Below are 12,652 nucleotides of genomic sequence, written 5' to 3' on the forward strand. Positions count from 1 at the left end.
TATAAGAGTATTAGATGTAGCATTATCTCTTCTAAATATGTTTTGTAAAAATATTTCAAGTATTTTCTGAGTCTGTTCTAGGGAGTTAACACCTTGACATACAAATCCAAAACCAAAGTTCAATACTGGGTCTATAAATCCAGTTTTACAATCCATCCATAATTCCATAAACCCCTTTCTCTTTCTGTTTTCATAACAGCATAATTTGAAGTAACAAATTGAAATACTGTAAAGCATTAAACTGACCTTCCTAAAAAAACCCAATTGTTTTAAAATGTATCTACAATTATTCCCCTCTGAGTTGTTACCATGATGAAGTTTGGAGTCTAATCAGAACTGAGTTCCTGCATTGCAGAATGCTACTTAAATCAAAATGTATGTTTCAAAATCCCCCCTCTTAATTTACCCACAAGCAGGTATTGCAGTATCATACTGGTTGTGCCATCAAAAACAAAAGCAAGTTACTAAGAGTATGCATAATATAAAACATGTAATTGCACCCTCTGGTACATTTTCAAAACATTTGCACTTCCCACTACATCAACTTCTATTCCTAGAAGTCCAATAAATCTTACACCAGTGCAGCCTCTCTGCAAAGGTGTTGTAGTATATTTTTGAAGTAAACAGGCCAAAAAACACTGAACTCATCTGACCAGACAGTCAAGTTATGATCTATGACATGAGAAAAGGAGTTTGGTAAATAAGTTGTCCCACTCATTTTTAACTTAATTATATTATTTATGGACATTAATGTCTCTGTAGGCATTGTCCATAACAAGTGCAACTCGGTCTTCAAAAATATATGATAAATTGGAAACAAGGGTCTATTGCACTGTCATAAGGGATAATTGTTTACTGAACTATGTGGATGAAACATAGTTATATTCTACTCATCATTTTAATTGAAATCATCACATCAAATTATAGGGCAACTGTTAAAGACATGGACAAAGAAAGTGATGCATTTAATTCATTCCATATAATTTAATCACTTCATGTTACATAAATACTAAAAGCACCCATTCTTTTATGAAACTCAATAGTGACATGCCCACCCTCCTAATGTCAAGATGAGAGACTAAAAGAAATTGGTGTTACCAATTAAAAGTGACCTTTTATTGACAGAAGAATTATCAATTATCAAACTTTCTGAGATTTGAATGAGATATTTTAAGCAGTACTGTGGACTAGTTTTTCCTTATATTCCCTCATATTAAATAAAGCAAATCTTGTAAAAAAATTAAAAGCCTTAAAAATCCAGTGCTCTGAAACATAAGGAGAGTGTTAATTCTAAGATCCTTTAAACTGACTGTATTTTATTCTCAGTAAGAAATGTTTACATACATCAAACATCTGATAAACTTATTAAATATCTTTTTATGTAAGCAGAAAAATTAAAGGAAAGGATGGAAAGACTTGGTTTTAAATTTCATAGCCTACGTGTTTACAGCAAGGAAAAAACTGTACATGTGACATTTGATTTAAATGCCTCAGATGGTCATCCAAAAAGCTCTCAACAGCAAAGAACAGTTTAACGCAGTTCGGTTATGATATTAGCTAGGTAATAAATATCAGGAAACGATGACTAATGCCTATATAATCAAGTTCCTGTAAGTATAAGGCAAAGCTGAAAGTAGTCATTAACTACTGTATTTTTCTACTAATTGACTGCTGAGCATTGACCAGATTTTGATCTGGGTTTTGTTATAGGATTAACTGAATAATTCAATGTAATCTGAATTTGAATCTGGCTCTTTGTTCTTTTTAAAGAACTAAGTCATAAAGTGACACAAAGTAGTATTTTCATTCCTGAATACTTGTCAAAAAATCCAACCAGTCTGATGGTTTCTTCATTCAATGCATATAGCCACACAATAAAAATGGCAGAAAAAGTAGGATCTTTATATTTGGGCACATCTATAAAATACTTATGCCCAGATCGACTGAATAAATGAAGACCAGCAGCTACTCATTTAGCATATATTTGATTCAAGCCATAAGTATACCAAAAGAGCCAATTCCTAAAACAGCCAAAATATTTCAAATAAAAGTTGTTGCACCAGCCACTCTTCAGTTTTCCTGAAATTTAATCTACATGTTTCATTAACTGCTGTTTTAAGATGATACAAAGCCATAAGCAAAAAAATAATACAGAAAATAGAGATACTGATCAGGGAATAACAGAAGAGAATTTAAACTACATGAAGAAATTTTATAAGATTTACTTCGAAGTCAAATTCAACAAAAGGAAGAGAAGAAATATTTCAGAAATAAATATGTCTAGATCTAAAAAAAACCAATAAGGCAAATAAATCATATAGGACATTCATAGGACTGAAGTACGATGTCTTCAGCCAGTCTCAATAAATGAGAATAAACACAAAATAAATGAAACATACCCTGGAAATATGCTCTGTTCCATTTTGGTCAGTAGAGTGCTTCAGCTCCAGACAAAGTAGCTAAACTAATTGTTTTGAAATGTACCTGAATAAAACAGACTAGTCTACCTTCTATATCTTCTAATTAACTACCGACACCACGGTTTTATCCTCTAAAATTGCAAAATGGGTAAAACCCACCCATTTACATGAGAATATATTAATGTCAGCGGTGGTTTGGATTTGCGCTTCAGTCTCAGGAAGACCGGACCTGTGTCACCCACATCCATCCAGATGCCAGAAAAGAGTTCATGGCACTCAGTTACATCAGCACGCACCTTCACCTAGAAAACTTCCAGAACAATTTTGCTACTTCAAAGAGTTGTAGGAATTTACATATACACGGAGAGTCTTGCTGTTGCCATGGCTCCGTCTTCTAAGGTGAGTTTCTCTCACAGTTGGGATACAGAAGATGGCAGCACATCCACTCCTGCCCATCCCCTGTCAAGCTAGCTGTAACCCAGCAATTAGTGAGCTTGACCAAGATCTGGAAGAAAATTGCCCTTCAAAAGAGAGATCTGTTTTATCCAGAGTAGCACATACAGTGGCACAAAGCCCAGTATACCATAAAGGCTGTAAAGCAATTTATTATTTACATATTCTTACAAAATGAGCAAGTCATTTCAGCTGACTGTGAGAATCAGAATCACACTACTGACACTACAGCCACTGCTAGTACCTGTGCTACAGATTTCAGTCCAAAGATAAAACCAAAAATGAATGAAACAAGCATTTTGTAGGTATTTTCAGAACTAGTTAATTTTGTGGATTTTTATGTCAGAAATTAGTTTGCCCTATTTACATATGATTGGCACTAATGTGTCTGTTAACGGAGTGTGGAAGTGTCCAGCTTTCTTACTACAGACTTCAAATAATACAGAAATATTTTTGAAACTGTATTCTTCATAAGTTGTCATAGCTATAGAGAAACAGAGCAAATTTATCTGTTCTAAAACCACTTGTCTGAACTGTATTAAAATGCTTATAATGGATAATATGTACATACCCGTGTGTGTGCAAGTATGCCTTGCATATATAAAAAAAGATGGATAACAATTTATTTTTAAAAAATCATTCTGTCATTATTCAAAGTTAATCTGTGGAATGGAACACTAGCAACAGATCTCTACTTATTAAAATTATGTATACAATGGAGGAATTCTGATCAGTTTCTGTCCAGTCTGGGAGTTGCCACAACTGAAAGGTGTTCTTTTCACCTAAAGGAGTTCCTTCATGAAATTTCCTGGAAAATTATTCTGAAAACGTTCTTTCCACACTAAAAGACTGAAGTTCCTTTTATATAATAAAATACATCAAAGTTCATTATAGCCTCTGCAATGACAACCTGGGGTACTGACTGTCATATTTTTTTCAGCCTGAATGAAAATTCTGATTACTGCCATCCGCTGTGGAAAGAGAATGACAATCACAGGCCTCCAGCAATGAGACAGGAGGATAATCTATTGTTTGCTATTGTCTCAAAGGCTGTAATGACTCTTATCTATACACCAAATTGAAGAGAGAAGCCCATTCCAATTACGTGAAACAATCTCACAAACACTGTTGCTTGATTCTAATTCTGAAGTAGAACATCCAGGTCAAGACACGTTATCTCAACTGATTACGCTTCAAACATATAGAACGATGGAACAGCGCACAGGAGGAGAAGATGCTAATCAGTGTAGGGTTTATGTTGTTAAAGCAGTACTTTAGAGTACAATGCCTACTCTCAAATATATACCACCAGTCTTTTTCATTTTATAAAGTAGAAGCCAAGGGGAAAATAAACTTTTATTTTAAGACACTTAGGTCCCTTCAATCCAACCTTTCCTATCCAGGCACTTTAAGATAGGCTCATTAATAATAATAATAATAAAAAAGCTCTTGAGAGACTGAAGAGAATATTGTTAAGCAAAGATTGGTTCAGTTTGAGTAACATAGCAAACTTAGGCAATAATTAATGCTTTCCCCACACTATTTCTCTTCAGAGTCATTTTTACATGTAAAACTAAATGAAATTCCCTGTGTGCTATTTAGATCGAAATTATAGCAATACGTGATTATTATATAAATTATATATCCTGTTAATTGAGACACAGTCTTTAACCGACAGGCAATGCAGTCTTCTCCAAGAAATGCTCAAAGAACACTGAATATCACAAATTTCTTGGGATGAATAATTTAAACTATGGTGTTTAGACAATGGAAGAGTAGCATTCTCCAAACTTTATTTTACTGCAAACTACCCTGCAGATGTAGGGCTTGAAGCAAAACCTGCCTGAATGCAAGGTGTTTCTCTCTTGTATTTTGCAGAGCAGAATTTAGACGCCTGCAACAAGTGTTTGGTGAAGGATACCATGGTTATTCTGTTGACTGCAGGGGTAGGATGCCAAAGTACTAGATGGGAACTACCTGGGAAGAGGTGGCAGTGGGTATTTAAAGAAGTATTTAAGAGTTGCCTACAGGTTTTTTAGGTGGTTGGTGTGCTGTGGGAGACAAAGTAAAGAGATGCTTGAGAAGAGACAATTTGGAGGGAGAGAATGATGAGGTTGGTGGGTCCTTACTTTGCACTTTGCTTCTACTGTATCATGCTAATCTTTCTCAGGAGAGACCTAAGCAAAAGATACTTGGTATTACTGGTGAAGTACACAGAATATTGTTTACTAAGAGCAGGGATTCAAAGAAAAGCTGGGGCAATCCACTACATTACTCTTCATTGCTTTTGCACTCTTTGAAAGATATTGAACATGTATCTTTGTGGGTGATTGGATCTTTGCAAAACAAGCCATAATTGCAATTTGTTTTCTCCTTTCTTTGAAACTATGCCCACAACTCTTTAAATTTTAAACACTGATAGGCATATGGTCAACGCCTGACTTCTTCTGGGGAAGACTGCTGACATAGGTAATGTATAATGCCATATAATTCAGAAAGACAGAGAGCAAAGATTAATACTGTGAGTAAAAAAAAAAAAAATCTTCAAAGTCAAATTTGGCCAAAACTAAAGCTCATGCAGCACAGAGAGCAAATCCTGTGAGTTTTCAACAGAAAATGCCATATACTTAAAAGATATCTCAAAGTGTAGTGGTTCAATTGCATGTTCCAAATATACAATAAGTTATAGTCAATATAAATTGCTATATTACAATTTAGCAAGCAATTAGGTAGCACATGTGAGAAAATACCCCTCCTCAAAAAAAAAAAAGGTAAACCAAATGAACCAAATCTAGTAAAGCAAAACAAAAAAAAAAACCCAACACTTTCTTTTTTTTTAAAGATCAATTTTTTTTGCTATTAAAAGAGAGAGAAAAAAAAATCACAGTTGTTTAGGAAACACTTTCATTTATAAGGAAAAGGCCATTTTTCCTCCAAAAACATATACAAACAAGACTGCCAATAGTTTCAGTGTTGATGCCAAGAAATTATTACATTGCAAAGGGAAATTTTTTGAGATAAGGACAAAAAATATAGTAGATTCAGAATTGTAATTTTAGTCTAATCTCTTTCTGAGCTGTAAAAATTGTTACCAGTTCCCTTAGGTGTATGCAGAAAAATAAAGCTTACACTCTAAATCTAAGCTTTTCAATTTAAGCCCCAAAACTCAGTTATGACCCAAATTCTTCAGCATGAAATCCCAAGATTTAAATATCTCTATAATCAGTTCTTATTACTTCTGATCAATTTAATTTCAAAATATTTTGTGCAGCTGTTAACACTCATCAGATGTATCCTCTTACTTAATCTTCTGTAGGGAGTTAGAAGCCTACTACCACACTACACTGTAGTCAGTAAAATTATTTTAATTTATATGCTGCTCTAGACTATAATATCACTAATGAATAAGGAATATTCTTGCAACAGTAATTCATAAATCTTCCGTAGATTAAAGTATTCTGTAAGCAGCTTTCAAAATTGGCTTTTATGACTATGCCATGCAAAATCTGTTTTCTCCCACAGAAGATAATTGAATAATGGAGGTATTTTTTGACCTTTTGTAGAAGCAAGACAGCTCAGACTGTCAACCCAACTCTATAACACACATCAAACCATGCTTTTTAATAAACACATTATTATTTTTCTTCCAGCTATACTTACTGCAATGCATCTCACTTTACTCACACTTTATTTGTTTCTGGACAGAGAGGATCAGCTTTGTTAGTGGGATTACATCAGGGAATTCAGTCACGCCACTGCAGACATGAGTTTGATCTACTGATGAACAACAGCCGTTTTCTATTAATTTTCTCAAAGTCTCTTCATTTAGCTTTGAAAACCTACAGCGTGTAGATGAAGGAGCTTGATCCTAGAGCAACCAGAGGTCTTTCCCTTCCTAACCAATACTAAAGGACATTTATTTCTATTCTAGACCTCTTGGTTTTAAGGATCAAGAAAGCTAAGAACAAAAGCTGCTACCCTTTTGGACTACATATTAGCATCTTCATTCTAGTTGGTGTGGACTGTAAGAAAATGCATCTTACCATCACTGTTGACACAGACGACAACAGGAACCTGTGTACCAGGGCCACATGGCTTTTCATTGTCGGGAATGCATTCCTCCAGCCCTGTGATTCTCCAGTCATAGCATGAGGGCTCTTCACATGGGATGGCTTCTAGCAGGTGAGGGCAGTTTCCTGTTCCTCCTGTAGGCTCATTGGTGATGCGACGTTTCCTTAGCTTAAAGCCTGAAAAGTCCATGAAAATAACAATTCAATTCTAAAATGCAAAGTGAAGCATTTTTTTATCTATGTGTACAGATCCATCTCATTTAATAAATCTCGACTAGATTGCTGGGCTGCCATTTCTCAAATATATTGTTTGTTTTCTTCTCAGGTATCTTCCAATAGGGATGGATTACCAAATGAAATACGCTTATAAACACTACATTCCTGCTCCAACCCCCCAAAATAAAATAGAAGAATAAAAAGACTACATTGTGAGAAAAGCAAAGGCATGGAAATAAAAACAAGAAGTCCTATGGACAAATTTTCAGTAATAAACATCACAATATTCCTTTGAAAGCATTTACAAATTTCCTTAAGACTACCCAAATTCATTTTGAGATGGATAAACTGATGGGCCTTTATACAGTGTGTCATCTGCCAGGTCAATGTCAGTGACCAAGAGCAACCCCCTCTCCCACTTTCAGGATGGCATGTTGAAAAAGCCAGACTACATATAGTCAGAACAACCTAACCAAATTGAATGGATTCAAGAAATAGTTTCTCATGTAATAACTTCCTATAGTTTCTATCTGATTGGAATATTTTTAACTTTGGCAATGGCTTGTTTCTTTTCACAGTCTCTTTTATATCAATATTTAGGCAGGTTAGTATTATACAGATATTGTTTATAAAATGCTACATATAATTCTTTCATTTCTATCAGAACACAAACTAAACAGGAGAGTTGTCAAACACAAGAACTGATTCTTTGTTTGAGGACATGCCTCTTAATTTAATTATAATAAATATTACTTTAAAAATACATTCCCATGTATCTTCCATTGTTTGTATGAAGTTTTTTTTATAAACTGAAGAGATCAGCCAAATTATGAGCAAATGGTTTAGCAAGTCTGACAAAAAAGGTTGATATAATTTAAAAAATAAAGAACTCCAATGTCTACAGCAACAAAGGAGGCAAGTGATCCGGAAATATGTAGAAAGACATGCTGCTAAAAATGGGAGTGTCTGTACAACTTTTACATCATTCTCTCAGAAGAACTGTCAATGCAATTATAAAATAAAATGTAAGAATTTCCAGATACAAGGAAAACATTGGCAGTTGAGAAAAGACCCCTGCTCATGTGTGCAGGAATAAAGGCTTGCATAATGTACATCCTAATATATTTCCTTTAGGCAGATGTCCAAACCCAAACTTTACCCCCCAAAATGTAGCAAATCTTTCAGTGATGGAATAGAAACAGAAAAAACAGACTACTTGACAGCTATACTCAGAGGAGACTTAATCCAATAGGCTTACAAACTGAATTGCTTTTTCCTTCTTGAATTGATCAAGGTTGGGTCAGAGTTCTGCAAAACAGCTTTGAGAAACTTGCATATTGCTGCCCACACAGAAGTATAGCTAGCAGTATGCCAGAACTAAACTAACATACTAATCACAGTTGCTCCTTCAAGTGGACATATGTAGCTGCCCTTTCTTACTGCTGTTTTTAATCAAGGAACCAAGTCTGTATTCCCAGCTTTTGTCAGATAATCACATTGCAGCAATGACTAGGCCAGTTTTTCTCATTTACAGCCAGGAACCCACAGACTTCTAACATGAGGTCCCTGTCACTGTATTCTTGCTTTCCTATTTTGATGTCAGGTTACTACAATCTGTTCTGCATGGGAATAAGCTGTAAAACATGTTGAAATTGAAACAAGCACATATGTCATCAGTAAAACAGTGTCACGTACCAACAATGAATGGTCCCATTTCCTTGCCAGATCATGCTTTACGGGCTAATGGTGAATCCTTAAGCTATTACTGAACTGTAAATCTTTGAGTCACTTGGACACTACATAACTCAAAGGCTGCCTCTGTCCTCTTTTCAAGACAGTGCCAGAATTGTGATTTGAACACACAGACAAACTATATCCCTTTCAATCTGAGGGAAAGGTTTGAAACAGGAATCACCCTGTAAAAACCCAAACTGATCTTGAGAGTTTAGTAAACAGGCTACATTTTTGCCAGCTTTGATGTAACAGTAATGTTAAATATAGTCCTAATTCAACGACCTTATTTGGATGCTCAGAGGCACTGAATATACACTTCTTGGCACAAGACTTAGTGTGCTTGGATAGCCAGAGGTTCCCAGTGACTTATAATTAATCACCATTAAAAGGATCTGCTAAACTTTTACATACCCTTCTTGGCCTGAGGGTCAACACAGCTTTCATAGGTGCACGGTCCCCAGGCTGACCATGCTGAGGTCTCACATTCTGTAGGACAGGGAATATGGCACAGCTGGGAGGTGCTGGGAAGAGGTGCTGTACACAGTTTACGGTCCACCGGCCTCGAAGCTGTCAAAACAAAGTAAAAACATTTCTCACATGTCAGCTTTACGTGGACAGAACCATCCTTCAATCAGAAAGGCTGCTATCTCATCATTTTAAACTGAAGAAGTGACAGGAAAATGTCCACTTTGAAAAAATGAAACAGAAGTCAGTTTACTCTCTGCATGAATAGAGTCAAATCCGATTGTGTGGAGTCAGGGAGATTGTAGATATTGCAGCACCCTCTTGGACTAGTCCTTTCATTTAAGGGATAAATTATGCTACTACAATGATTGTTCGCTGTGCACTCTGTGTTAATTGATGTCCTGTATCTTACTACTTCTTTTCTTAAGAAACTGAAAAAAAAGCTGTATAAATCCCTTTGCACTTGTGTATATATATAGTATATGATACTATAACTTCAAAGGCCTGGTTAATTAATATTTAAAAGATTATTTTAAAGCTATAATTTGAGACAAGCTAAAATTACAAAAAAAAATTGTTTTTTTTTTAACTCTAAAGACCATAAAATGCACACTCAGCAGTAATATTTGTGCAGTAGAAGCTTTAGTTCAAGACAGGCTTTGTTTCAAATATATATGGTTTGCATATACTATAAATATATGTAATATATTCAAAATAATTAAAATGGCATAAGACAATTTATTTTTTCATTAAAGTATTATTAATCTATAAAGACACATCTGAAAGCAGATTCTTCTGCTCTTTAAAGATCAATAAGCCAGGCCAAAATCACCCTCCTCCTTACATACTTTAATCTTTGACTTCCCAGGTCATACAAATAATAGGACAACTCTAAAAGACGCCAGAGTAAGGTGCAGAACTCTAACTCAAAATGTACCATTTTGTTGCAAGCAAGATTTTAATTCTCTTTCATAATTCAGGACTTGAAAAAATATTATACTAAGCAGAGAATATCTGCTAGCAGGCAAAGTGAAGTCTGCTACATTAATTCACATTGGTTGATTGAAAAAACATGCTATTCCTTAACTTAAAACACTCTAATTCTACTCTCTCAGCACTTTTTTTTCACAGGAAGGTTACCTCATTAATTTTTTGCCACCACCACTACAAATAATTTCTTTTGATGGAAAGAGCTCTCTGATGAAAAAAGTTCAGAATATGACAAAATATCCTTCTGAAAGATGAGATCAATAAGAACTGATATAATGTGAAAGTAAACACCAAGTTGTTAAAGTGTGGTCTCACTTGTAGACATTGTGTGTGTGTGTCTTTCTATTCAGACTTTCTAAGTAGGTGATCTTTCCAGTTACAGAAAAAACATTCAATTCTCACTTTTTTAAGGGGAAAGGGGAATGAAAAATCCTCCCCCTATACTGATTTCCCACATTGCCTCCTTTGGTGCAGTTTTACACTGTGTTGCTCCACATAACGAAGGCGTGAAGATGTCACATAGTCCTTCAACATTACTGCCTCCAGCTCACCAGTCTCTCAACACAAAATAATACAAAACCAAACATTCCAACATTTGCCTAATGCTATGTTGGAATTAGATTTTATGACAGAACATTGAATTTTACAGTAAGTTTGACATTCACATCTAACATGCATGATAATCAACATAACATGCATATTTTGTATAGAAAATGGATATAAATAAAAATAATTTGCCTGTAATTGAGTTTGTATTGAATATTTTCTAATAAAAAAAGAAAACTAGTAAGTAATTCCTATCTGTACTTTTTTAACCTTGATTTAATCAGGGAATTACCCAAGTGAGACAATTGAAATTAAGGGTCAATTACACCCCCGAGATGCAGCCTTGCTTCAGGGAATAGAGAACGTATTCTGAGGAATGCCATACTTCATCTCCAGCCTGCATCTGGATAAAGGACATCACACTAGTTCATGGGATGTTACTTAGAAAAATAACAAAGATCTTTTCTTAGGAAGCTTTAAATAGCAGGTTTTTCAAATCACAGGTATCAATAAATCTCTAAATATGCCAAAATGTTTTTGAAATGTTGCTTTTAGACCATAAGTGATGTACAAATGTCTGCTAACAGATATGTGATATATTGCTTTTAAAACAAAAGAATTCAACAGCAGGATAGATAAGCTATCTTTCAGATTATTTTAAAAAAATGTTTTCATCATGGAGCACTAAGGATCCATTCAATCAGGATTACTCAGAATTCTGTCTTTGAGATGACAGTAAAATAAGAAAACAGCCTTGCCTTGGTATCTTATGACCATCTTGCTCCCATCAATTTAAATGGATTTCTTTCAGTATGCAAAAAGTATAAATGAGCTCAGGTTTGATGCTTACTGTTTATCAAAGACACTCTGAGAGATAATGGATGCAGAAATTTGCAGTTTAAAACCTTGTCTTATCTCTGTCCTTTCATATTCTCTTGTGGCAGCAATAAGGATTGTTCTTTTTAACTTGGAAGTGATGTTGAATGCTGATTAGACTGTGTGTAATACTACAAGATCTATGTGAAATTTGGCCAAATTTTGGGCCAGGAATGGTGAGAAAAGTGAATGCATTTTGATAATCTCTCTTTCTCATTCTGTCTAACTAAAAAATTAGATTCAGTTTTCAATAAATTTCAGGTTTGAGAGTAGTGACCTAAAAACCAAAATAAGATTCAATTATCCTGTCCTCAAATTATCATTAGGAAACTTAAGCTTAATATATTTTATACCCTTGTAAAACACCTACTCAAATTACTGCATTTTATAAAGGGCTGAAAAGGAAAAGAACAGTTCTGTTCTTATGCATTTGTTACATTTATCAAGATCTCAAATTCCCCATCCTTCTCTAGAAACCCTCAAGAGACTAGTGCCCAGTAATGACCAGGCTGGCAAAGAGAGTGTATTTGTGTGTGACTGCAGCAGTGTAAGCAGACACAAGTTCATATTTCTCTTTCTGGTCATTTGTCACATTGGTTTCATAGGAAACTTCTCCACACTCAAAAAACCCAAGAAAAACCCAAGCCCAAAACACATTAATTGACCAACAATTAAAGAATTCATGTTCTTGTCATTTTCTATAACGTTGAATTCTATCATAAAAATTCATTAGATAATTCAGAACCTGATGGTCTAAGAAACAGCACAATTCCATGCATGTATGCAGTTCTCCCGTGTTTATTAGGGCAATGACTGTGTGTTTGCAGATGTAGAATAAATTTATGCCCGTAAAGGAACTTTCCTCCCATTCTTATTCTACAT

General features: G+C 34.8%; 1 protein-coding gene across 10 annotated transcripts in view; it reads right to left on the bottom strand.

The window, feature by feature from the left end:
* The window catches only part of THSD7A (thrombospondin type 1 domain containing 7A), a 282,013-nt gene that overhangs the window by 87,293 nt on the left and 182,068 nt on the right, over positions 1-12,652 (bottom strand). For all 10 annotated transcript variants that reach the window (XM_027639106.1, XM_027639103.1, XM_027639110.1 and 7 more), the window contains 2 exons: positions 9,305-9,460; positions 6,917-7,120 (listed from right to left, as the gene is read on the bottom strand). In XM_027639106.1, coding sequence (XP_027494907.1) covers positions 6,917-7,120; positions 9,305-9,460 — 360 coding nt within the window. The remainder of the gene's footprint in view (positions 1-6,916; positions 7,121-9,304; positions 9,461-12,652) is intronic.

Source organism: Corapipo altera, unplaced genomic scaffold (assembly GCF_003945725.1).
Source record: "Corapipo altera isolate COAL_440 unplaced genomic scaffold, ASM394572v1 44, whole genome shotgun sequence".
Classification (NCBI taxonomy): domain Eukaryota; kingdom Metazoa; phylum Chordata; class Aves; order Passeriformes; family Pipridae; genus Corapipo; species Corapipo altera.